This window comes from Muntiacus reevesi, chromosome 1, assembly GCF_963930625.1.
Source record: "Muntiacus reevesi chromosome 1, mMunRee1.1, whole genome shotgun sequence".
In the NCBI taxonomy this organism is placed as follows: domain Eukaryota; kingdom Metazoa; phylum Chordata; class Mammalia; order Artiodactyla; family Cervidae; genus Muntiacus; species Muntiacus reevesi.
Window position 1 is genome coordinate 224,909,941 of NC_089249.1, and position 26,078 is coordinate 224,936,018.

General features: G+C 46.1%; 1 protein-coding gene across 4 annotated transcripts in view; it reads right to left on the bottom strand.

Annotated features, from left to right (window-relative positions):
- Window positions 1-13,268, bottom strand: part of MACROH2A1 (macroH2A.1 histone) — an 82,720-nt gene extending 69,452 nt beyond the window's left edge. For 2 of the 4 annotated variants that reach the window (XM_065918586.1, XM_065918584.1), the window contains exons 1-2: window positions 13,108-13,268; window positions 3,044-3,248 (exon numbers count right to left, since the gene is read on the bottom strand). In XM_065918586.1, coding sequence (XP_065774658.1) covers window positions 3,044-3,215 — 172 coding nt within the window. In that variant the 5' untranslated portion in view covers window positions 3,216-3,248; window positions 13,108-13,268. The remainder of the gene's footprint in view (window positions 1-3,043; window positions 3,249-13,107) is intronic. The other 2 variants (XM_065918587.1, XM_065918585.1) reach the window with 1 other exon arrangement.
- Window positions 13,269-26,078: the final 12,810 nt, after the last annotated feature.

Consider the following 26,078-nt stretch of genomic DNA (forward strand, 5'->3'; position numbering starts at 1 on the left):
ATAAAACCCTCCTGGGTCGGTTCACCTCCAGGGCTCCTTGGCCTGTTTACAGCCTCCACAGCTCTTGGCACAGTCAGGAACCATCTGGATTGGCTGGTTCTTCCTTCCAGACTAGACCGTGAGCTCCACGGAGCAGAGACTATTTCTGCCCCAGCCACTCCTGTGCTCTGGAGGCTAGCATGGTACCGAGCAGGTGCTCAGGAAGCATGTGAACTGACTGGGAAAGGGTCTTCTGTGAAACAGGAGCAGACAGCAGAGCAGAAAGAGAGCTGGCCCACCTCTGCTCCTCTCTCAGGCACCAAAGCCCAAGTTCCGAGCAGGCAGATGGGCTCCCACAGCCCAGCCTGAGGGGCTCAGGGTGGATCACCTCCTGAGAGCAGTCATGGGGGGCAGGGCACAGTTGAGCTCGGACGGGGGAGTGCAGCAACGCTTCACTGATGCGGCCCTGGAACTCAGCTCCTGTCCATCAGACAACCAGACACATGACTAGCAGTGATCGAATATAGCGCTGAGGGCCCAGGACATCCCCCAAGGCCCCATCACACAGACCAGATGACAATTCAGGGCCCTGGGCAGTGGTCACTCCAAGGACTCAACACTGTGTGTAGGCAGAGAAGATGGCTCAGATTCAGCTAACTATAGCCCTTCTGGAAGGACTTGGCAAAATTTCAAAATATGTATTACTTTTTAACACACAGGGGTTAACGTGGCTAACGCCAGAGTAAGGATTTGCCTTGAGTGACATGGCCAGCTCTAGCACTGGACTGCCCTGATCGTTCCCACCCCACTCTGGGACCACTACTGCTCCCATGACAGTCAGAGATGGGCACGGGTGGGGTGGTTCAGGGTCAAGGTGCCTGGCCCCTGTGAGAACAAACCTGCTGACCTGGCCCTCACGTGCGCTGTGTTCAGTTTCAGAGCCAACCAGACACAGACAAGGAAAACATACAGATTTTCTGTGCGGCACAGTCAGTAGTTGCCTCAAACATGATGGAGCAGTGGTACCCCCCACCAATGCCCCGCTAATTAACAAGAGGAAGCTGGATGGAAGAAATGAAACTGCTGTGGTACTTGACCTAATGAATGTGTTTGTGAACATCCCAGTGTCATGCCTGTGCCAGGGACATCACAGCATTCGGGAACCAGGAAACACAGGTTGGCTGGATTTACACATCATGTCAGCTTTCCCCATTGTGCTCAAACAAAGTCCCTTTGGATCTCACAGCAGCCTGGAGTTGGTGAAGCAAGGACTGTTGTCTCCAAATGAGCTGAAAGGAGACCGGGATGCGGAGAGGTTAAGTGACTCTCTCTGGGTCACACAGCACACAAGCCAGACCTTAGATGTCTCCTCTGAGTCCTACCTAGTGACCTCTCCCCTGGTCTCCCGAGCTGACTGCCAGCATTCCATGTCGTTTTCCTGGGTGTGACACCAATGTGCTGGGCTTCTGTTTCCTCATCTGCACAGTGAGAAGAACCATGCCTGTGTCATGCTACCAGGCGTGCCACTTGAACTGGGTCCAAGTTCCAAATATGTGCAAAGGCCCCAATCACTTTTTATGCCTAGACACTTTTAACAGAACACAAAAACTCTAGAACCCTCATGGTTGTTAGGGCAAGCCTTGGTCTCACCGAGAGGGCTGGGAGAGCAGGAAGCAACCCAGCCTTGTCTGGCTGAGTCAGTCTCTCCTTTCTCTCCTATCTCTCTAGAGAGGGGGCGGCCCCCAGCTGCCACTTGCCCTGATGATGTATGAAGAAAAAACTGGTAAAAGCATTACAAAAGGACAGCAGGATGTGTCCCTTTGCAAGTACTTCCTGGTTGTATGTGGCAAATCTTTTCATGCCCTGAGGTTGGTTTCCTCATTACTAAAAATGGCGGCCAGGGGGGCGGGGGTGGGGGCAGGCGCATGAATCCCTGCCCAGCTGACCTCACACAGTTGCTATGGAGTCACCAATAAGACCAACAACATTTTATCCGGGAAAAGGACCAACCACCTCGCCCCGGAGGGACAGCTGATTCCAAGACTGGGACAGAAGAAGGTCAGGGGGAGACGAGAATCTCTCATTTTGTTGGAAAGCATTTCCTTCAGAGTGATGGAGAGGAGGAAGAAGGGCATAAAAACCAGCTTGAAGGTCAAATTTGAGACAATGCGACCAAAATAATGAGTAACGGCATGACAGTACAAAACATGTCAAATTCTAAAAATCCAGAAACCAACATTGATATTAAAAAAAAAAAAAAAAAAAAGAAGGGAGGGGCAGAAGGAAAGCTCTTCTTAGCAGAAGAATGCCAACTAATAAATGTAGGAGAAAGGACAGAAATAGAAAAACCACTATTTTATAACCACCCTAGTGATAACAGATCCTGGTAATAAGATCATCAAGGAATGCTAAAGCCATGGGTGAAAGGCTGTGATCCAGGATGTGCAGAAATGCACAGACACCACCTTAACCCAATGACCACAGTGAAGATCACTAGTGATCGCACAAACCCACAGCAGGTGCCTCCTGACATGACACCAGAGAAGGACTCAACATCGCTTATGGAATTCTCCTGCCAAAACATTTAACCTGAATCCAAGCCTAAAAGGCATTCTGCAAAATATCTAGCCTGTGCCCTCCAAAAACATCCATGTCATCAGAGATTTTTTTGAAAAGCTAGGGAATTTTTTAAAAATAAACCTAAAGAAACCTGACAGACAAATGCAATGTATGATCTTAAAATGGATCCTGGATCAGGAAAGAAAATAGAACAAAATCATAAAGCACGTTATTGGGACAATTGAGGAAATTTCAAAACATATTATAATAGGTAACAGCCAAAAATAAATGTACACATGTGCATGCACATGTGCGCGCACACACACACAGAACGGAGAGAGAGAAAGCAAGTGGGGCAACATGTTAACAGAGGGTGAATCTAGGTAAAAATGTTCACTTATTGTTCTTGTAACTTTTCCATAGGTTTGACATTTTCAAAATAAATGAACAAGGTCCTACCAATCCTTGGAAGTTGTGGTGTCCAGAGTGACTCACGCACACTCACCTGTCAGGTACTCCAGGACGGCAGCCATGTACACGGGCGCCCCCACTCCGATCCTGTACTTGGGGTGGCCTTTCTTGATGTACCGCAGCATCCGGCCCACAGGGAAGATGACTCCCGCCTTGGCGGACCGGGAGGTTTTGGTGGACTTCTTCTTCCCGCCCCGGCTGGACATGGCGGTGGCCCTGGAGATGGATCAGCAAGTACACTGTGGAGGCAAGAGAATGTTCAGGTCAGGATTACTGGTGACATCTCCCCTTTCCCCACACCCTCTGGGCCCTGGAAGAAATGGGCTGTGCCGGCAGATGCCACTGCCTGCAGCTGCGGAGCCCTGCAAGCCCAGTTTCTGCATTCCACCCATGTGCTTCAGCCCTGGAAAAAAGAATGGCTTAGCTTTTCACATTTTATACCATGACATCAATTTTATCAGCCACTTCCATTTAAACGTTACTCTGACAATGACTGCTCTTAAGTGCCTTGCCTTTATGCCACATGATGTAAAAGAAAATGAGGTTTCTTGGCTGAGATCTATACGCTTGTTTAATAATTGTATTTTCATACACTGGAGACCAGGGCTGATAAATTTGCTGAACACTTGATAAAAGAAAACTATGTCACCTGCCTCTACAATGAAGACGTTAAGTCAGACACTTAGGTTCTTTGATGAGAGCAGCCTCTCTCCCTTGCAGTCCTTTATCTGTGAGAGGCAAGAACTGCTTACAGGAGTTAAGTGGGAAGCCAGGTTGGAATATGAGGCCCTCTGAGCACTTCCTGACTGCTAGTCAGGCCTGTCCTCAGAGAACAGAGAGGAGAGTCCTTCCTTCCTTCCTTCCCTGACCCACTCACCATCCAAAATGCCCCATACCTCTTGTGGAGTCCTCTCTTCTCCACTCGACTCTAACTGGATCCAGGTCAGCACTATCTTAACCAAATGATCACACATTTGGTCCTGAAAAGGACTTCCCACCACAGGCCACACTCTAACCCACCTGCTCTCCACTGGCTGAGCAGTCTCCATGCACACAAATCTGAATATGCCATGGTACTGTTCTTAAGTTTTCCCTGCTGCCACAATTCCCAAGACGCAATCAGAACCTTTGGTCTGTCATGGAACGCCCCAGAAATCTAGGCCTGCCACACCCATCGAGCTTTACCCGTGCTTCCTGAGGTCTAAACACAAACACAGGGAGTACCCCCAAATGCCCTTCTCCACAGCAGTCGTGCCCTTTAGCCAGGACCTCCTTTATCCTTCACGCTTTTCTGCCTTCTGCCAACCTTCCCGAGTGCTCCATCCTCTGGTTCCTATGTGTTTCATACACACACACACATGCTCCCCTGTCCTGTCTCTCTCGTCACACTGCTAGGTCTCAAAGGGCTACCCCTGACTGTATTCCTGGAGCAGTACCACACAGCAAGGTCGCAGATGTTTACAAAGAGCATCGAGTCATTCATGCATTCACTTCAGGAATCACACTTGGGATGGAGATGGCAATGCACAAGGCAGATGGGGGCCGTGTTCTCCCAGAGCTGGAGGGCAGGAGAAATACTGAATAATCCTGCAGCCATTCCAATGGGAACTGTGAAAGGCCAGAGCAGGGTGCTGCGGAAGGGGCTGAGAGAGGCCTCAGCCTGTTCCAGGGCACCAGACAAGACTCCCCACAGATGCTCAGACCACTGAACCAAACGGTCAGGTCTCCCATTTACTGGTAAACTGAGGTCAAGCTCCACAGTGTGTGGCCTCCTCCAGCTCTAACAGTTCCTGTCTCTGTGACCATGGAAGTCACAGAGTTAGGAGTCCTTGTTCCTGCCACCCGATCCTACATTCAAGATATACATGGTCCATACCTAACATCAGTATGACCCCCAAGACCATCTTGGATGGTCTGTCTGACAGAGGTGGCCAAAACAGCAGAAGGCAGAATTTCTGGGTACTCTGACAGGCCCATCAGAATTAAGGGGGCTCAAGGCCTGTGTAATGAGAACTCTGTATTTCACCCTGTCAAGGGAGGTACCAAATCTTAATTGATCATTGATTGCTAAAGAGAGTCCCAGAAGGGTCTGTTTTTTCTGAAACAAATAGTTGGCTCCATTTCTTCTGTAATGAGCTCTGTTTTAAAACATTCCTGGCAAACAGGTGCCCACGCTCACTCTGAGCAGGAAATGGTATTTGTACTTGTGTGTGCATGTGTTGGTAGGGAAAAGTTGTATCTGGGCTCCCAGCAGTCTTTGGCTTTAATACAAATGTGTTTCACAGACTAACCCCAGACCTTTGGACTGCGAGTTTTTAGATTTGAATGGCTTCCCTCTTCCAGCAGCAGAGGCCAGTGACCAGGGATGGTTTACGCAGCTCAGTCCTGTTCTTCCCGGTGCAGACTCCAGCTCTGTCTCTGGGTGGACCTGCCTGCGTATGTTTGGGGCTGACTTTGTGGGAATCGGACAATGTCCTGTCCCAGACAGGAGCCATTAGCACCCAGGGACCTGACACACCTATTCTTCAAAAGTAACGTTCCTGGGGATCCCCTCTGACTCAAGCCAAGAGTCTTTAGTCAACAAGTTGGTGACTCCCGGGTCCCTATCCCAGCGCACACCTGGCTGCCGAGCCCCAGGGCTCTATTCTGACTGCCCTCGGCAGGGCCTGCTTTTAAGTCCCATGTGAACTCCTGTGGGTTTCTCAGCCCCAGTGGTGGCAACATCATGCATCAAGCTCCCAATCAGGAGCCAGTCTGTCCCTGCTTCTCTGCCCACCTCCACAGCTCCCAGTCATTAGCCAGGCTCTGCTGAACCCACTTGCATAACTTCACAAGCTTCTTCCCTTCTCTTTGCCTTCCCTGCCTTGGTTCAGCTCCCACTCCTCGCCTGTTCTCCATAGCACTAGTCTCTCTCCATGGATGCCAAAGGATCTCTGCCACTTTGCTGGTTCTCCAGCTCCCCAAGCTAGCCACAAACAGCATCCTTTACTTCTTCAGCACTGTTTCCCATCACCCCTGCCTGGGCTCAGATGCCCAAGTTGCCCTTGACTTCCTGACCTGTGAAGTTGTATCCAGAATGCTTTTACACATGCTGCTTCTCCTGCCTGAAACACCCCTTGTCCTCTTGCCAAACCTGAACTGATGCTCACACAACCTCTCTTCTTGGTCCCGACCACGGACTGGACTGTTCACTGCTCCGTATTCCCACATTACCTACCCTGGCACCTTTACGTGTGCCTGCCTCCCTAGCTCGACTCAACTGGGAGCTACTCCACGCCAGGTGCTGCAGTCATCTGCAGGTCCCCAGGTTCCAAAAAAGACCTTAAACATCAGTGCTTAAACGTCAGAGCCATCTTCAGGTCTCGTTTGGAATCAGACTCCTTCTCTGATAAAACAGCCCTGAGTCTTCATTCCCTCCTCAAGACTGCCCTGAGAAAGTTCTGTTCTTTGCCCCTCCTCATGTTCTTGCTGCACTTCTAACAGTAAATCCCTAAGCTGTAGCCACAGCTATGAAAGAATTCTAACAGAGCCACGCAGCTTCATGACATCCAATAATGTGTGGTGATTTTTAAAACATCATTTGGAAAATTGCCTTGTGGCGGTGCAAACTCCAGATAATCCCATGAGTGTGGCAGGTCCATCCTGCTCTTCAGAAGTCTAGGGTACAAGGTCGGTTACAGTCAGCACCAGCATGGGGAGGCAGGGTGGGAAGAGTAGCCGTGACAGAAGTAGCTGATGAGCGCTGTGATTAAAAACGCAAGTTCCAAAGTCAGACTAACCCGATTTAAGTCATAGCTCCACCACTGACAGCCTATGTATCCTTGGTCAGCTGCTGTAACAAATAAGCCCCTTCTTCTTATATCTCACCTGGGGAAAGTCCATGACTGGTGTTTCTCTGCAGGATGATTCATGGGTCCAGAGTCCTCCCACCCTTCAGTGCACAATTTGCGGTTACCACTGGAGGTAAAGGGCCATGGAGGAAAATACCTGGGGGCTTTGAGAGGCCAGGTCTGGAAGTGGAGCACACCACTCCTGATCATGACCCACCAAGTAGAACTTGGTCACGTTGCCACACCTACTGCAAGAGAGGTTGGAAAATGTCCTCCAGCTATTTCCTACAAAGAAAAGAGGAAACAGCCAACCTCTGTAACCTGACAAACCAACTTGAGAACTGACCCTGAAGCCAGGGTCTGAGTGACCAGTCAAAGCCTACTTTGACCCATGTCCTGCATCGAGCCTTTTCTCAGAGGTAGACAGTCCTTTGTCACGCAGAATGTGGCTTCCCACGCATTCAGCTTCTCGCCGGGGCACTGGCCTTGTTCACAGGAGAAACAGCAACAGTACCCTGCCAAACTGACAAAACTGTGTTCTTCCTTCCTGGATTCATCAGCCAGGAGGGCACCCCATTCAGCAAACCAGAAGCCCTCAGCCCTGCAGCTTTGAAGACAGTGATAGGTCTTCAGGCAACCCTGGCATCTGTTCATTACTGAACATTAGCTTGACTGTTATCAGGTCAGGAAATGAAGATTTTGTGGTTGATCCTGAAGGGATCTCTGTGGTCTTTATCTCTGTAACTCCTCCAACTATAAATCAATCACAATAGACATGAACCTTGTTTGCAGAAACCCAAAGTTCACGCAGACACAGGGGCGGAGGGGGCTCTACAGAGAAGAACCAGGCTCAGTGAGAAGCAGGTCTTTGACAACAAGCCCCTCAATGATCAAGATGTGACTGTGACAACGTGATCTGTCCTCAAAGCACAGGACAAATGAGATGCCCGGCTGTGAGGATCCTGTGAATAAGATAGACATGAAAACACAGGGAAGGGGCAACAGAGGCAAGCAGGGCAAAGGGTCATCCTACTACATTGCTGTTCTCCTCGCCAACAGGGCACATAACTGGCTCCTCCATGGGCCACAAACCACCTTCATCCCCACTTCCACCCTTTGGGACATGCCGCTCACTTGGTATGGAACATTCTCTCCTGCCCTCAGTCTGATGTGATTCTGCCTAGTGGATCCAACATTTCTTTGATGATGGAGATTTATCAAGGAGCTCCCTCCTCTGCCTCTCTGCAGTGGCTGAGCCATGTGGATCCCAGTTTTAGTCTAGTGTGGAGCAGCCCCATGCCCAGACTCTGGCTCTGTACACAGAATCCAATGACCTCTGGCCCATCTTTCCTATTATCAGCAAATGAGGGCTCCACCAGGCCAAATCACTGTTTCCTCAGTAGACATTCCTGCAGTGGCCCCCAAGTCCAGTGAGAAATCCCTTTTAATGACCCTCAGCCACCACTGAAATATGTGCAGTTGTTTTTCTGTCTCACATAAAAGGCTCTCTACAAGCAGTGTCTAGCCCATCCCTGACTGTCACTCCAGATCCAACTTACATAAATATTCTAAAGCCACCTACCCCACTCCTAGCACTTGTCACACTGTATCACCACTGCCTATGTTCTTGTCTGTCTTGATGGGATGGTCCAGGACACTCTGCTCACTGACTGTATCTCTTAGAACCTACCACCCTGCCTGGCTCCTGAGAGGCCCTCAAGTGCTGGCTGGGTGGTAACTGATAAGTTACAGTGGCTGGGGGTTCTCTTGACAAAGACAAGGGCAGCATTTGCAAGGACCACAGGATTCAGATGTGGCAAGTGAGACACCACTCCGGGAGCTTCTCTGGGACCATTCATGTGGGAGCCCAGATCCACAAAATTCAGGAAGCTTATGGGGCTAACTTGGGGATTCCCAAGAAGGGACCACCACCATTTCCCTGATGGCTGAGGTATGAGCATGCAGAGGCCTTCTGTGACCATCTTGTGACTCCAGCAATCTCCCTTCTTGCCATTAAGACAGGCACAGTAACACAGACCAGAGGAAAAGACTTACTCTCCTCATATCTGTAAGACGCTTACCTCTGTTAAAGCTGCCGCCTAGAAAACTCTCAAATAATCAGGGCACTCACAAAACCATTGGAACGGTCAATGGTAAAGTCTTTTATTATCTAAGCAATGAATGTGTGCATATTGATCTTGAGCAAAATATTGATTAGAACTGCTGGGGGGCTGCTGGTCAGACAGCCCTATCTCTGGCCCCCAAGGACAGAAGAATCTGAGCTATCAGCGCTCAGGTCACTGTCACAGAGTGAGGACTGCCCCATCCATTCCCTGCCACTGGATAAGTGCCCACATGTCCACATGCATTTGTCACCTTCCCATCAACTCCAATCACGAAGGCAAGCCTGAGACACTTAATTCTGGAGCGCGGGACACTAATCCTATTTACAGCATTCTCTTCCGTTTACTCCCATCATACCAAATGATTAATGGTGACACTGCTGTCATGTCCCCAGAGGCATGTGGATATACTACACAACTATCATTGCAGAGCTGGAGTTCACAAGATGCACTCTGATTGGCTCAGAACAGAGACCTCTCTGGTACTTTGGCCAATCAGGAAAAACATCTCTCTCCATTCATAAAACACTACACCATAAAATGAAAGGGATGATTAAAGAACTTACGGTCCATCCTCAGTGAACCAAGGGATTGGAAACAAGAAGAAAAGGACAAATAGAGATAATAAATAAACCTTAAAGCAAACACTTTGTTCCAGCAGATTTTACCCTTCTCATGTGTCAGGATTTTAGTGGTGGGAAAAAACAAAAGCCAAAATGAAGAGTGTTATTTACTGCAAGCAGGAACAGTTAGCAGGAAGACAGTGTGGGATTAAAATGTTCACCTCTGCAAATTCACTCTGTGGTATGCATCCTGAGCAACACTAAAGGAACCAGCACTACATTTCAATAGTTAGTATGGCACTGTCTGCCTCCCTCGCAAGGAAATTTTCCTTCAAACCTCCTCTCCCTGTTAAAGGCTGTGCCAACTAGGAGACAGTCACCCCAGTGGAAGGCCATCAGAGGAAAACGTAAGCTTCAGTAGGGCAAGACCCTGGTCAGGCTTGTCATCTAGAAGCTATTCAATGTTTGTTGAACCGATGAAGCATTCCCAATGAGACATCTTCCTCCTATCCAGAGCCTTCACAGGCTTATTACTGCTCTTAGAAAGAAGTTTAAATCCCTCAGTGTGTTTCTGATCAGGATCCCCCTCTGTGATTTGGTCTGTTTGACCCTCTGGCTTCACTAGTTTCCCTCTAGAATGAAGACATTCTGAGCCTCTGGCAGTTCCCCCATATGACCTCTATTCTCATTGTTCTCAGACTTTGCACATGTGGGGCAGGTCTCAAACACTTGTCCCCACCTGCCCTCCTTTGCCCGGCCAACTCTTACTTGGTCTTTCCATGCCTAATGAGGGCTTGCTCCTGGCTAGGTTACTGTCCTGGGAGCTGCTATGAGAACTACTGTGTGTGGCTTCCTGCACTGACCTTGCAATGGCCACTTGCCTGCCTTCTGCTCCTCGTGTCAGCTTCCCAAGGGTAAGAACTCGACATTTCTTTTTTCTTTTACTACATACCAGTTTATTAACAAAAGGATATAACTTGGGAACAGTCAGATGGAAGAGATATAAGCATAGGGCGGTCCAGGGAAGGGCATAGAGCTTCCACGCCCTCTCCAAGTGTGCCATTCTCTCTAAATCTCCACTTGTTCATCAACCTGGATGCTCTCTGAACCTTGTCCTTTGGGGGTTTTACAGACATTCCATTACATAGGAGTCATGACTGACCAAATTACTGGCCACTGGTGACTAATTCAAGCTCCAGCCCCCTCCCCTCCTGGGAAGTAGGGGGACATGGCAAAACTGGACATTTTCTTGATCCGGTTCTGTCCCTAGTGCCTGACCCCCAAGAAACGTGATTCCCAAGAGATATTTCCTGAAGACTGCAAGACACTGATCTGGCAGGCTTGATCCAAGCTAACAAGCTATACAATTCTATGGAATGAAGAGCTAACCACTTGGACTCACTCATAAGAGCTGAGGTGGGGCCCAACGTATTTCTAAACCCATAAGACAGATATGGGCCCCACTGACCTCTGCCCTTTCCCAGCCCATGTGCCAAGAACAGGGCTCTGAAAAAGCTGACACAAATCCAAGGGCACAATCCCAAGAGAACTAGAAGCTGCTGCCATTCTGATGAATACCACATATAGATTCTTGTTGGGTTTTGTCAAGTTGGGCTTTTGTCAGTTTGGGCTTTTATTTAAGTAAACCTCCTTTAAATGGCTTGGGGTAGCAGTAACTTTGAAGATATTAGAGGTAGGTCCCAAAATTCATGTATGTAGTCCAAGCCTCTCTTGGAAATAAGAGATGAGAGGGTCTTCCAGAGATCTGCTATCTGGAGGACCAGAAAAAATGGCAGACTGAGATGTACCACTCTCTGACCCTGGCCCACTGGGTACAGACCAAGCCAGTGACTTATACTTATATAAAGTATAGAATGTTGTGTGTGATGGTCTAGACGATTCAAAGTTTAATAAAACGTACGCCATCCCATCCTCATTCTAAAGGCCCTGCCTCAAACAATTTTCACTTATTTAACTCCCTTCCTCCTTCTAAATACCTTTAAGAATCAGTATTAACAATGGTAAGAGATCAAAACAGTAACAAAGTGGAGAGATTTCCTACTCTCCTCCTAAAAATAAAGTAAATAAGATTTTAAAGTCTTGACGACTTAGAAAGAGGAAGAAAGAAAAATAGGTTGAAAAATACATCTCTCCTCACTGGGGAGCCTCTTGTGCAAGACTGAGATGCCCGTTGCCCAGCTTTGGTTAGCAGTGTACATGGGTATTAATTCCAGGTGCAGCAAAGAAGTGTCCATTTCAGAGCTAATAACTCCTTTGAAAGCAGACTAGTAATCTAAAGATGGCCTGGAGTAGGTGGATCCCATCTAATTCACAAATAGAGTCTCCCACTCATTCAAATTTAAAACTGTTCAAAATTTCCTGAGTCCTTGGAGCAGGAAATCTTGGAACAAAGCACTTTCCCCCTCTTTAATGATAAAACCTCAAACCACAAAGGTAGAAGAAAGAGAGAAGCTCACAGGAGCGCCCCTCTAATTGTCTATTCTCATACGCTGTTTATTGGATCATTAAAGTCTTACAAGGACCTCGTGGTAACTGTAATTGTTGAATTTAAGGCTTGTCTCAGTTGTGTGTTTTTCATTTCCACACTCGGGAAAGTATGTTTCCCTAACGTTCTTGTCTAAAACAACGTTTCAAGCAATCTACTGACAAGATCCTTCGTGAGTGATCTGTGGTCCCTGCAGCAGTGCAGGTGGGACGCACCATCCCGCACACCTGTTGTCAGGTGACATGACCAGCAGCACCCTGCGCACTCACCTCCTCTTTCCACCCCACCCCCCAGCGAGAGACTTCCCTCCTGGCCTTCTCCACTCGAAGAGCCTACAGCCTCCCGGAGTTACCTTAGGGAAGGAAAAAAAAAAAACAAAACACCTCCCAAACACAAAGCAAACAAAAGGCCGATCAGAAAACGAGAGGGCAGCGGGGGTTCCCGCGGCCCCTCTCCAACCAGTCCCTGGACAAACCCCTGCCCGCCCCGCCTTGGTTCCAGTCTTGCAACTCCCCAAACCCCTATCCCACTCTCCCCGCACACCAGCCAGACGCCTACACCACCGCCACCTGGGGCTCAAGCCCCACTTATTGTGCCCGGGGACGGCAACTCGCGAGCGGGCGGGCGCCTCACTAAGTACAACTCCGCGCACAACAGCTCCCGGGCGCCCAGGCCCAGGCCGACCGGCTCCCGCCGCGACGCCTTCCCCGGCCTCGAGTCCAGCCCGCCCGCTGCAGGAAGGGTCGCCGGGGCACGGGCCGGGGCTGTCTCCTGCCCACAAAAGCGCCCAGGCGCCAGCAGGAGGACGCGGTTCTAAGACAAGTTGGCTTCCGGGTTTGCTTTTTGAACAAAACCAAAGAGGATCCCGCGCGGCCCGGGCAGGGCCTGGGAGGGCGCCGTGCGCGCGCGAGGCCCCGGCGTGGGCCGCGTTGAGCCCAGCAGTCCGAGTCGGCCGTGCGCCGCCAGGTGCCCGCCAGGCCCGACCGCTCCCATGCACCCTCGGCCGGAAGAGCTCGGCAGCCGGACCCGGGCGGCGGGGACGCGGCGCGCGGCGAGGGGGCCCGCGCGGCACTTACGGGGCGGCTCGGCGGCGGCAGCAGCAGCAGCAAGGTGTCCGGCCTGTGCTCTCTCGGCCGCTCGCGCCTTTTCTCTCCGCGCTCCTCGCTGGCCCGCCCGCCCGCCTCCTCGCTTCCCGCCCGCTCGCCCCGCGCTCGCCCCCTCCGCCCGGCTCCACTGCCGAGTGAACTGGAACCAGTCGCCGCGGCCCCGGGATTCCCACAATGCACAGCGCGCCGCTCGTCACATCCCATCCCGTCCCCGCGCGTCCGGCCACCCCTCCCGCGCCACCTGGGCGCCCCAGCCTTGACCCCAAGCCTGTAGCCGCGCGCGCGGGGGCCCTCCGTGCTCTACCTCCTGGACGTCGGTGGGTTAGTTCCCCAACCGCACGGCGGCCCCAGCTCTGATCCTCTGTCACTCGGCCCGGACGCCGCACGCAGGGTCCCGCCCGAGCGGGGGACTCGCCCTGAGCTAAGTGCTGGGAAAGGGTCGGGACCCTGGGCAAAGGCGCTTCTCCAGCGCGCGTCCCAGCCTGTGCGTCTCGAGGAACGCTTATAGAGCACCTACTGGGAGGGGGTGGGGTGGCGTGGGGTGGGGGGAGGGCGGCTTTCCCTGCCGATCTCTAGAAGCCTTCTCATTGACGCAGGGAGGGAGGCAAAATTGCTGTTATCAGCAAGCATTTTTCCCTCCCCAACCAATGCAAACCTCCCTCGCACCTCAGAACCTCCCGCTGTCTTTGGACCCAAGCCCTTATCAAACCTGGTCTTCTCCACGACCAACTGCTGCGCATCCGGCTCCTCTGGAGTTCTTCGCAGTGACCCCTAGAAGTCTGGATCTGCTTTGTTGCCTGGAAGCCGTTTACTTACTTAGATTCAGCAAATGTTCACTCTTGGACCCAAGTTGAGATTTACTACACAGTGATTCTCTATCATTACACACATTTTTGTTTGTTTGTTTTAAAATTATTTTCCCTTTCCCTTTATTTTTAAAATTAATTTAGTTTTGATTGAGACAAGCAGAAAGAGGGGCCCGCTGCAAAACCCAACTTGTATTTCTCAATTGGTTTTTGGCCTTAAGACCTTAGTGACCCATCCCTAGTACTAACATAAGAGCCCTCCGGCTCCTCCTCCTCTCCCCTCCATCCATCAAAGCGGGGGGAGGAGGCATTAGCACCCAGCTGAACCAAATTTAGATAATACAGACCCTGCAGAGTTGTTCTGAGGCTGCTGAGTTGGTGGTGGAAGATTACGAGTCATTAATGACCACTCCCTGCCCTCAGGTTGCCCCGGTAGCAGCGGTGGTAACCTCCTCCCTTCACCACGATGCTTTACGCTGTACTTCAAAAGTCTGCAAAGCAGTGTCTAATACATGCCATTCATTAATTCAGTGTGGTCAGACTTTGTGCCATGCACCAATTTGGTTAATGAAGGTGAAGCAGTGACTAGAACAGGCATAAATCCCTCAACTCCAGAAGTTTGCAGTCTAGCTGGGAAAAAACGATTTTAGGCAAAAGAGATGATGTATCAGATGGTGTAAATGCAATATGGAAAAATAAAGCTGTAATGGGGGAGAAACTTTTGTATTCTATTACAAGTTAATCATTAAAGGAGTATTGCCTATAAGCTTAAATTATACAAAATGGCCCATTTATGGTAACTCTGTCTAAGATTTAACTCACGGGAAATATCCTGACCAGGCCCACCTGTGAATGGCTTCTTGGAAGAAGAAATTAACACATCCCCTTTCCAGGCTGACCAGAACCAGGAAACGTTTGACTTTATTTTCTCCCCTTTTAGTATAAAAGAAGCCTGAATTCTAACTCAGGCAAGATGGTTCTTTGGAGGCAAGAGTTCCCCATCTTCTTGGTTTTCTGGCTTTCCAAATAAGTCGCCATTCTTTCTCCCAACAACGCATCACTCGATTTACTGACCTGTCATGTAGCAAGCAATATGAGCTTGGGCTCAATGACAAAGCAAGGAAGAGGGATAGGGGTATAAGCTGGGATGGAGCTTCAAATTTTAGAAAAGGCCTCATTGATAAGGAGACATTTAAGGAATTGAGTGAAAGTGAAATTCGCTCAGTGGTATCTGACTCTTTGCGACCCCATAGACTATACAGTCCATGGAATTCTCCAGGCTGGAATACTGGAGTGGGTAGGCTTTCCCTTCTCCAAAGGGATCTGCCCAACCCAGGGATAGAACCCAAGTCTTCTGCATTGAGGGCAGATTCTTTTACCAGCTGAGCCACAAGGGAAGCCCAGGAATACTGGAGTGGGTAGCCTATCCCTTCTCCAGGGGATCTTCCCAACCCAGGAATCAAACTGGAGTCTCCTGCATTGCAAGTGGATTTTTACCAACTGAACTATGAGGAAAGCCCAAGGAATTGGGGGAGCAAGCCAAGAGGATATCTGGGGGATGGAGGGGGTGATATTCTAAGCACAGGAACAGCATATGAGGCAGACAGAAGCATCTCTGAAATCAAAGTACAATGAGTGTGTTCACAAGAAAATGTGTAACATGATAGAGGTGTTAACTCTATGTAATCATATGGCAGTATATAAGTGTAACAAATCAATAGGTTGTACACCTTAAACTCACACAATGTTATAATGTCAATAATATCTCAACTTTTAAAGTGTGAGGTTGTCATGGAATGAGTGGAAGGAGAATTACAGGAGATGAAACTGCAGAAATGATGATTCTTCGGGTCTAAAAACAAAGCATTAAGGATGTGTGAGGATTCCCCCACGGAAGCTGCAGAGAGGTCTCAGAAGAGGGACAGAGACCACCACCACCCACCCTTGCTCTGTGCTTCCCTTCTCCTTGGGGAGGTCCCTCAGTTCTGCAAGGGCCAGCTACCAGGTGAGGCTTCTGTAGGCCACAGTGAGTCAGGAGGATGCCAGACTTCAGTAAGTCATTCAACAAACACTTGCTGACCGCCTGCTGTGGACCAGTCTCCTTCCAGGAGAAAAACCCTCTAGGTGCATTGCCACGCTGCCTAGGTTCTGGTCTGAAATATAAGCAGTACAGTACTCCTGGAAACCTTAACAGGAGAGAACAACTGCTGGAGGAAAGCCCAGGCAGTGTGGAGAGGCGGAGATACCTGCAGCCTGCTGGTGCCCTGGTCGTGTACAGACCTGAGGCTTCCTCTTTCCCAGGTCTTTAAGTGACGGTGAAGGCCAAACAGAGCAAGATTGTCTTAGAGATCTGCAACCCTAGCCGACCAAGAAGTAATTCGCTCACCTTGACCCCAGCTTTGGTCTCTAAGTTGGTTTCCCTGGTGACCTGGAAGTGGGTCAAGCCTACAAGACTGGTTTTTCTTTCCATCCTATTGCACACTCACCATATGTCAAATCAGATATATCCCATCATTTCTGTTTCACAACAGCCCCAGCAGGCACACTATTTCTGGGATATTTCTATCCCCATTTGCACTACAGATTCAGAAAGCTAAGAAACATGCTGGGGATCAGAAAGTGGGTAGGCTGGCACTGGGGTTCAAGTCCAGGTTCATCCAGGGCCTGAGTTTTCATGACTCAGTCCTGAATAAAGCCCTTCTAGAGGTGCCCTTCCTCCGCACCCAATATCCATCCTCCCCATGCCGCCACCCCCCAGTTTACAGTGAGTCTTTTTGTCCCCAGAGTCATGCACCACTGTCCTTGGGTTAGAGTCCTCACCCCTCCAGAGTTGACCTTGGTGCTATCCCCCCACCCCTCATCCCTCCACAGTGTGCCATTCACATAGAACTCACTGGGAATATTGTCCCTGGGAGAAGTTCAAGATGCCCTCTCCTCCTCTCTCCCAAAGGCTCCACACTCCCTTTCTCTTCCCCTCTAATTTGTCTGTCCTGTTCTTCCATGTGGGTGCATGCCCTCTCACCCAGTCAGGCTCAGAGGGTTCCATCAGATTTTCTTCTTTAAGATTGCAAAATAATACGTGTAACTCCATGGCTAATTCATGTCAATGTATGACAAAACCCACTGAAATGTTGTGAAGTAATTAGCCTCCAACTAATTAAAAAAAAAAAAAAAGGAATGTAGTTAAGTTTCCTTAGGCCATGATGTACATAATTTCCTTAAAATAAGCTTTTATAAAAGGCAAAAAAAAAAAAAAAAAAAAAAAGATTGCAAAATAAATGCATGCTCACTATGTAAAACTTGGAAAATAAAAATGCACAAAAGCATAAAAATCACCCTAAGTATACCTAGGAGAAAACCACTGCTTCCTTTTCAGTCTTTGCATCCATATCTGCTAAGCTGCTGCTAAGTCACGTCAGTTGTGTCCAACTCTGTGCAACCCCATAGACGGCAGCCCAACAGGATCCTCTGTTCCTGGGATTCTCCAGGCAAGAATACTGGAGTGGGTTGCCATTTCCTTCTCCAATGCATGAAAGTGAAAAGTGAAAGTGAAGTCGCTCAGTCATGTCCGACTCTCAGCGACCCCATAGACTGTATGTAGCCTACCAGGCTCCTCAGTCCGTTGTATCCATATCTACTTAATATTAAATGTATTTGTGTTTCTATTGCATTTAGGACTTGTCACCTGCTTTTTAAACTTAATTGTCCTTTATAAACATTTAACCTGTTGTAGGTTTTCTACAACAGCAGTTCTGAAACTATTTTAATTGAAAACACCTTTACTCTCTTAAATTATTGAGGACTGCAAAGAGCTGTTGTTTTACATGGGTTGTATCTGTCAATATTTGGTCTACTAGAAATTAAAACAAAAATCTTAAATATTAACTTACTCATTTTTAAAATGTTAATCTGTAAACAAGTTTCATGTTAAAACAATGTATTTGTATGAAAAATAACTATATTTTCCAAACAACCAAATTTTAGTGAGAAGAGTATCACTGTCTTCCAACTTTGCACATTTCTTTAATGTCTGTTTTAACAGAAGATAGCTAGATTCTCATGTCTTCTGTGTTTAGTCATTGCTATTTATTGTTTTAAGTATATGAAAAAATACAGTCTATATAAAAAATACAGATATGTATTTGGGAAAAATAGAGGATTTTAATAACCTTTTCAGATCATTTTGGATATTCTTCTTTGATACTACTTCAAAACCCCAAAGGTAGTAGTTTCTTAAAGGTTAATAGCAATATAGAATCTGAGACCAACTGATTTGGTAATATCCATTAATCTATATTTTTATTATTTTTAATGGATTTATTAATCTATCTTAATTTTTATCCATTATTTTGATGGACCTTTTAGCAATGCATGATTTGATATAATCACTCATTTGTTGTTTGGAAAATAGTGGTTCACTGAGTTATACAGATCTCCTAATCTTTCAAATGTGAATTCCTTTCATGGTATAATCAGAAAATCACATTTCTGATATCCTTGATATCAGCAGAGGTTTTTAAGTACTGAGAAGTTTCCAAGCTCATGGTGGCAGATAGAAATTTCCGATACTGTAATTTTTGGTTGAAAGTTCAAATTTATCATTGGCAGCATAACATCACAGTTACATTTCTTGAAGTGACAAGTTCATTTCATTCCTTTTCAAGAAAACGTCCACCATATTCTCAGGGCTGCGTTGTGACTTTCTGGGCCTCAGGCATTCTTAGCTTCTTGGGCTCATTTAAAAACAAAAAACCTCCAGCACTGGTGTAAAGACAAGTATATTAGCATGATATATACAACTATGCCTAGTGGGGAATTCAGTCTGGTACACACCAGAGTCTGAACCATCACAGTTCATCTGTCAGGCAGGCTCACCTTCTCCATAAGGAATACAGCCAAGGCCCACATGACTTTATGGGACCATGAAAGTGTTCCTATTTCTTTAAAATCAGAAGAAAATGAAATTCACTTCTTTTAGATCAAATAAAATATTTTAATATATAACATTCATATATTTGTCCCTATGCCAATACAGTTGTAAAATATAATCTTTATATCTTTTTATAAAGGAAGGGGCCTGCAAAGACAAAAGTGCCTGGAGCCCATGAAAGTATTAACATAGCCCTGCTGTCCATCGTCATTTCAAGTAAAATGGTGTTTCGTGAAAAAAGCAGCTAGTTTAGCCCACAACTCAATCACACAAATGCTTTTCCTTAAGGCAACCATCCTGGTTTGTTAAATAGCAGAACATGAAAAGTGAAAGTGGTTCAGTCCTGTCTGACTCTTTGCGACCCCATGGACTATACAGTCCATGGAATTCTCCAGGCCAGAGTATTGTAGTGGGTAGCCTTTCCCTTCTCCAGGGGATCTTCGCAACCCAGGGATCAAACCCCAGGTCTCCCGCATTGCAGGTGGATTCTTTACCCGCTAAGCCACAAGGGAAGCCCAAGAATACTGGAGTGGGTAGCCTATCCCTTCTCCAGTGGATCTTCCCAACCCAGGAAGTAATTCACATATACTTCTCATGTGGTCACAGAGAACATTTTAAAATGTAAAGTATGTCCTGAAGGGTCAAGATCAATAAAATTAGTAATTTTTACTGCTTTATTGTGGAAAAGGAAACAGCAACACACTCCAGTATTCTTGCCTGGAGAATCCCCAGGGACAGAGGAGTCTGGAGGGCTGCAGTCCATGGGATCTCAAAGAGTCGTACATGACTGAGTGACTAAGCAACTATTGCTTTATCAAGGACACTCTTAAATGAAACTACTGGGATTTTTTTCTGGCAGTGCTTGGCAATAAAGGATAAAACGATTATTAGTACAGTTTGGCGTCATTGCTGATATGTGCTAAGTCATCAGCAGTTTTACACACAATTGTTTTTGCACCACTGGTGCAAAGACTGAGACAGTGAAAAAGCTAAATATTGTCTTAACATTATCACAAAAAGTTTGGATTTTGTGAACCCCTGCAAAGAGTCACAGTGACCTTCAGCGATCAGCAGACCTCATCTTGGGAACTACTATTCCAAACATCCTGGGCTGTACCATCATTTAGTTAACCAATTATTGTTGGTTATTGTTGTTGTTATTCAGACAGTTTTGCATTCTATTAGAAAAACCTGATGCATGTCCTTAGCAATACATCTTAGTGCACATCTGACGGCTGAAGGTTAATTCTTAGAAGTGGAACTGCTGGATCAAAGATCCACAGTTTAAAAGCTTTCACACAGGTAGCCAAGTGGCCCTCCAGAGATCCTGGGACTGGGCTGGCAAGGGGCAGGACTGAGCATTCCTGCATTTTCCCAGCACCTCTTAGCCCCACCTTGACTATTCTCCAAGACCTTTGATGATCTGAGAGTCAAATGGTGGGGTTATCACCATTTCCTTGGTTTAGCTTGACCTTATTTGTGGGCAGGGAGAGGTCTCTAGTTAGTTCCCAAGCTTTTGATCAAGCCAAGGGGTGGGTGCGGGTGTGTGGGTGTGGATGTGCACACGCTCGTAGGAATCCCAGGAAAGAAAGAAACTGCTCTCCACCACCCTCTGTCTCCACAAGCAAACAGATGTACCCTTTTCCGAGGAACAGATGCACCACCAACTCTTCCATTGGAACCTTTCCTCCTTACTTGATTACTTCAGAGATAAGTTGTCTTGCTTTGATCTGTAATTAGCAGCAACATCTGACTCTTACCCCTATTCTCAACAATCTCCACCCTCTCCTGTCTTTGTTAAGCAGTTAATGCCTTTCTCTAAGAGAAGTACAGGTGAATATTTACCCTTGATTGTGACTAACAAAGCGACCAAGGAAAACCATCCTGTGGTGTAGGAAGGGCTGTATTACCTTTTCCCAGACCTACAGGCATCTCTAGATTTAAATATTTACCCACCCACCCACCCCCAGGTTACAGCTGGATTGAAAATATGGTTTGAAAAATTCAGGCTACCCGAAGAGCAGTGATGCTCAAAGAGACCTTTAGGGGGTCCCTGAGACTCTTTAATGGGGCCTGTGTGTCAAGACTACATTTATAATAATACTAAGGCCTTATTTGTCTTTTTCACTGTGTTGACATTTGCACTGATAGTACAAAAAGCACTGGTGGGTAGGACCATGTCTTAGCATAAATCAAGGCAGTGTCCCAAACTGTTAGCAGTCATAGAATTCTCTTAACACACACACCCAGTTTCACTTAAGAATTAAAAGTGTCTTTAAATGAGCTGATTTTAAAATTCTGAAAGCTTGTATCTGCCACCATGAGCTTGATAGCTGACAGCTTCCCAAAACTTCAGAACCTTTCTGATAATATTGGTGATGGTATTAAGTAATTTAATTTTCTTATATTGTATAATAAAAATCTGTTAACATTGGGAAAAATCTTAACTATCTTAGACATATATAATATAGTACAACTTGGTGAACTAATATTTTCCAAATGACTAATGTATGATGTTACAACATTATGCATTGGTTTAAAAAAATCCATCCAAAGTGAAAGAAAAACCAATGGGTTTAATGTCACAGAGTATGCAAGTCCAGTGATATGTTTTAATATCACTACCTTTAAAAAACTACCACTTGTTGAGTTTGGATGTAGAATCAGAGAACAATATCCATAATTATCTGAAAAGGTTATTACTGGGTTGGCCAAAGAGGTCTTTCAGGTTTTTCTGTAACATCTGATGGAAAAACCCAAATGAACTTTTTGGCCAACCCAATATAATACTCATCACTCAACTACATTAAAAAAAAACAAAACTTTGCATGGGAAAAGAAAACCACCATAATAAAGTCAGAAGACAAATGACAAACTAGAAGAAAATACTGGTAAAATATAACACAGGTGAAAGTTATTATCCTAATCTTAATCTGCTTAGGCTGCCATAGCAAAATACCATAAACTGGGTGACTTAAATAATATAATTTTCTCACAGTTCTGGAAACTGGGAAGTCCAAGATCAAGGTTTTGGTACAGGTCAGTTTCTGATAAAAGCTCTCTTCCAGGTCACATGGCCACTTGTCTTCACATGACTTTTCCTCTGTGCACGTATACAGGGAGAGGGGGAGAGGGGGAGAGAGAGAGAGAGAGAGAGAGAGAAGTTATTCTCTGGTGTCTCCTGTTATAAGGACACTAATCCTGTTGGATTAAAGCCCCAGCCTTATGATCTCATTTAAACTTAATTACCTCCTAAAGGCTTTATCTCAAAATATAGTCACATGGGGGGTTAGAGCCTCAATATGAATTTGGAGGTGGGGGTGGAAGACACAATTCAGTCCATAGCAGTCATATAAATATATCTTCGGGAAACTGGGGGAGAAGATTTAAAATTCTATTGAAAAATGCTCAAATGATACAATCAATTAACAAACGGAAATAAAAATGGTGGTTAGACTTCTCTGGTAGTCCAGTGGTTAAGAATCCACCTGCCAAGGCAGGGGTCTTGGGTTCAATCCCTGGTCTGGGAAGATTCCACACGCTGTGGGGCAACTAAGCCCATGTGTCACAACTACTGAAGACCACGTGCCCTAGAGCGTGTGCTCTGCAAGACGAGAAGACACTGCAATGAGAAGCTCGCGCACCACTAGAGCAGTCCCTGCTCACTGCAACTAGAGAAAGCTCGTGTGCAGCAATGAAGATCCAGGCCAACCAAAAATAAATAAATAATTTTTAAATGGTGCTTAAAATATGAAAAGATGTTCAACTTCACTCATAAGAAAACTATAAATATACACCTAGATATTTCTCACTTATCAGACTAACAAAAGTTCAAAAGCTTAAAACTGCACTCTTTTGGCACAGCTGTAGGAAACAGGCTTTCACACATTCCTGGTAGATATGCAAGCTATTACAGATCTATGGAGGGGAATTTCACAATATTTAATAAAAGTATCTCTGCATTTACCCTTAACCAAGCAATTCTGCTTTTAGAATTTACCCTGAAAATGCACCCCAGTGATACAAAAATGCCTGCTCATGAGATTTTTCACTGCTTCATTATTTGTAATTGCAAAATATTGACCAATACCTAAGTATCCAAGCATATAAGATTGGTTGAATCAACTCTGATACATATACATAGTATATACTACACACTGTAAAAATTAAGGATGAAGATCTCTATGAACTGATTATGGGGTGATTTCCAGGAGATATTGTTAAATGGAAAAAACAAAGTGCAAAGGAGCATATATAGTGTGCTACATTTTGTATAAGAAAGAAGGAAAACGAAGAAAACATACATAGGGGCTTCCCTCATGGCTCGGTGGTAAAGAACCCACCTGCCAATGCAGGAAACATGGATTCAGTCCCTGGTCCAGGAAGATCCCACATGCTGCAGAGTAACTAAGCCCGCATCACAACTGCTGAGCCCCTGCTCTGCAACGAGAAGCCACTGCAGTGAGACGCACACACCACAACTGGAGTTCAGACTCTGCTCACTGCAACTAGAGAAAATCCACACAGCAATGAAGACCCAGCACAGCCAACATAAGTAAAGTAAAATAGTTAAAGGGGAAAAAAAGCATACATATATCTCTACAAATAGAAATGAGCATGCATGCCTACTTAGTTGTGTCCAACTCTTTTGCAATCCCATTGACTGTAGCCCGTCAGGCTCCTCTGTCCTTGGGATTTTCCAGGCAAAAATATTGGAGTGGGTTGCCCTTTCCTTCTCCAGGGGATCTTCCCCACCCAGGGATCAAACCCATGTCTCTTGCATTGGCATGAAGATTCTTTACCATGGAGCCACCTGGGAAGCCCACAATAGAAAACACAGAAGGGATAAACCAGAAACAAAGAACATATTTACCTATAAGGGATAATGGATAGAAAGCAAGGGAGATGGATAAAATTTCTCTGAGTATATTTTGCACACTTTTGGCTTTTGGAAGTATGTTAGAATTCTATATATTCAAAAGCTAAAATTATTATTTATTAGAATGAACAAGGAGAACATTCCTAAAACTGAAATCAAACTAATACCAATGAACTCAATTGTGCTCCAAATGAATACCGTAATCGTACTGAAAGCAGATGGCAAAGAAACAATTGACTTTCCATGGTGGCTCAGTGGTAAAGAATCTGCTGGCCAATGCAGGAGATGCAGCTTCGATCCCTGGGTCAGGAAGATCCCCTGGAGAAGAAAATGGCAACCCCCTCCAATATTCTTGCCCGGAAAATTCCATGGACAGAGGAGCCTGATGGGCTACAGTCAATGGGATTGCAAAAGAGTCAGACACAAGTTAGCAACTGAACAAGAACAAATTTGACACTGTGTCTGTGGTGAGAAAAGGAGTCATGGAAGATTTACAAACAAAACCTGAACCATTTTTATTGAGTTTGGTATTTTGCAGTGCAGTAGGAAAATAAATTCTAAAACAATTTTGTATCTTTTATAGGTTTTAGGAAAAAAAGTAAATGTGGGTTCTCAGCAGTAGGGAAAAGGGATATAAAAATATAGAATGCAGGAAGCCAAGAAACAACCCTACAGGGATGAACAGGAACTGGAAGTATCAGGTGAGCTCATTTCTAAAATAGGTATAAATAAATGTTCATGTGTATATACCTATATATGTGCACACACATATATCTACATCTGTATATAGATATATACATGTGTCTTACACATGCATATATTACCTAGCTCTGTATGCTGAAAAGAAACCCCTGGGACAATTAGCATATCTATCATACAGATCTTGATTCTAATACCATTGCCTACTAAAAGGAGCCAGGTCTCCTTGGAGAAATGGTTCACTCAAGAGCTGGGGCAGGAAGTACATAAAATGAGACTGGAATATCTTGTTATCCTTAATGTAGGGAAATACACATGCACAGGTACACACACTCACAAAACGATGAGAGCCAGTTTAAGAAAGAGGCTCCCATGGGGCAAATGTGGGACAATTTGAGGGATTTGTGAACCCATACTGATCATAAAAAGATAATGCATGTACAAATATGTAATATGTATTTATACATATATGCGTATATTGTTGTTCAGTCACTAAGTAGTGTCCAACTCTTTGCAACGCCATGGACTGCAGCATGCCATGCTTTCCTGTCCCTCCCTGTCTCCCTGAGTTTGCTCAAACTCGTGTCCATTGAGTCGGTGGTGCCATCCAACCATCTCATCCTCTGTCACCCTCTTCTGCCCTCAGTCTTTCCCAGCATTAGGGTCTTTTCTAATGAGTTGGCTCTTTGCATCAGGTGGCCAAAGTATGGAGATTCAGTTTCAGCCTCAGTCCTTCCAATGAGTATTCAGGGATGATTTCCTTTAGGATTGACTGGTTTGATCTCCTTGCTGTCCAAGGGATGCTCAAGAGTCTTCTCCAACACCACAATTCCAAAGCGTCAATTTTTCAGCACTCAGGCTGCTTTATGCTCCAATTCTCACATGTGTACATGACTACTGGAAAAACCATACCTCTGACTGGTCAGAACTTTGTCAGCAAAGTGATGTCTTTGCTTTTTAACATGCTGTCTAGGTTTGTGATAGCTCTCCTTCCAAGGAACAAGAGTCTTTTCATTTCATGGTTGCAGTTACCCTTCACAATGATTTGGGAGTCCAAGAAAATAACACTTGTCAATGGTTCTACTTTTTTCCCTATAACATATATATTAATAATATATACTTATATCAGTTCAGTTCAGTCACTCAGTCATGTCCAACTCTTTGCAACCCCATGGACTGCAGCATACCAGGCCACCCTATCCATCACCAACTCCTGGAGTTTACTCAAACTCATGTACATTGGGTTGGTGATGCCATCCAACCATCTTATCCTCTGTCATCCCCTTCTCCTCCCACCTTCAATCCTTCCCAGCATAGGGGTCTTTTCAAATGGGTCAATTCCTTGCATCAGGTGGCCAAAGTATTGGAATTTCAGCTTCAGCATCAGTCCTTCCAATGAACATTCAGGACTGATTTCTTTTAGGAGGGACTGGCTGGATCTCCTTGCAATCCAAGGGACTCTCAAGAGTCTTCCCCAACACCACAGTTCAAAAGTATCAATTCTTTGGTGCTTAATTTTCTTTACAGTCCAACTCTTACATCCATACATGACTACTGGAAAAACCATAGCTTTGACTAGATGGACCTTTCTTGGCAAAGTATTGTCTCTGCTTTTTTTTTTTTTTTT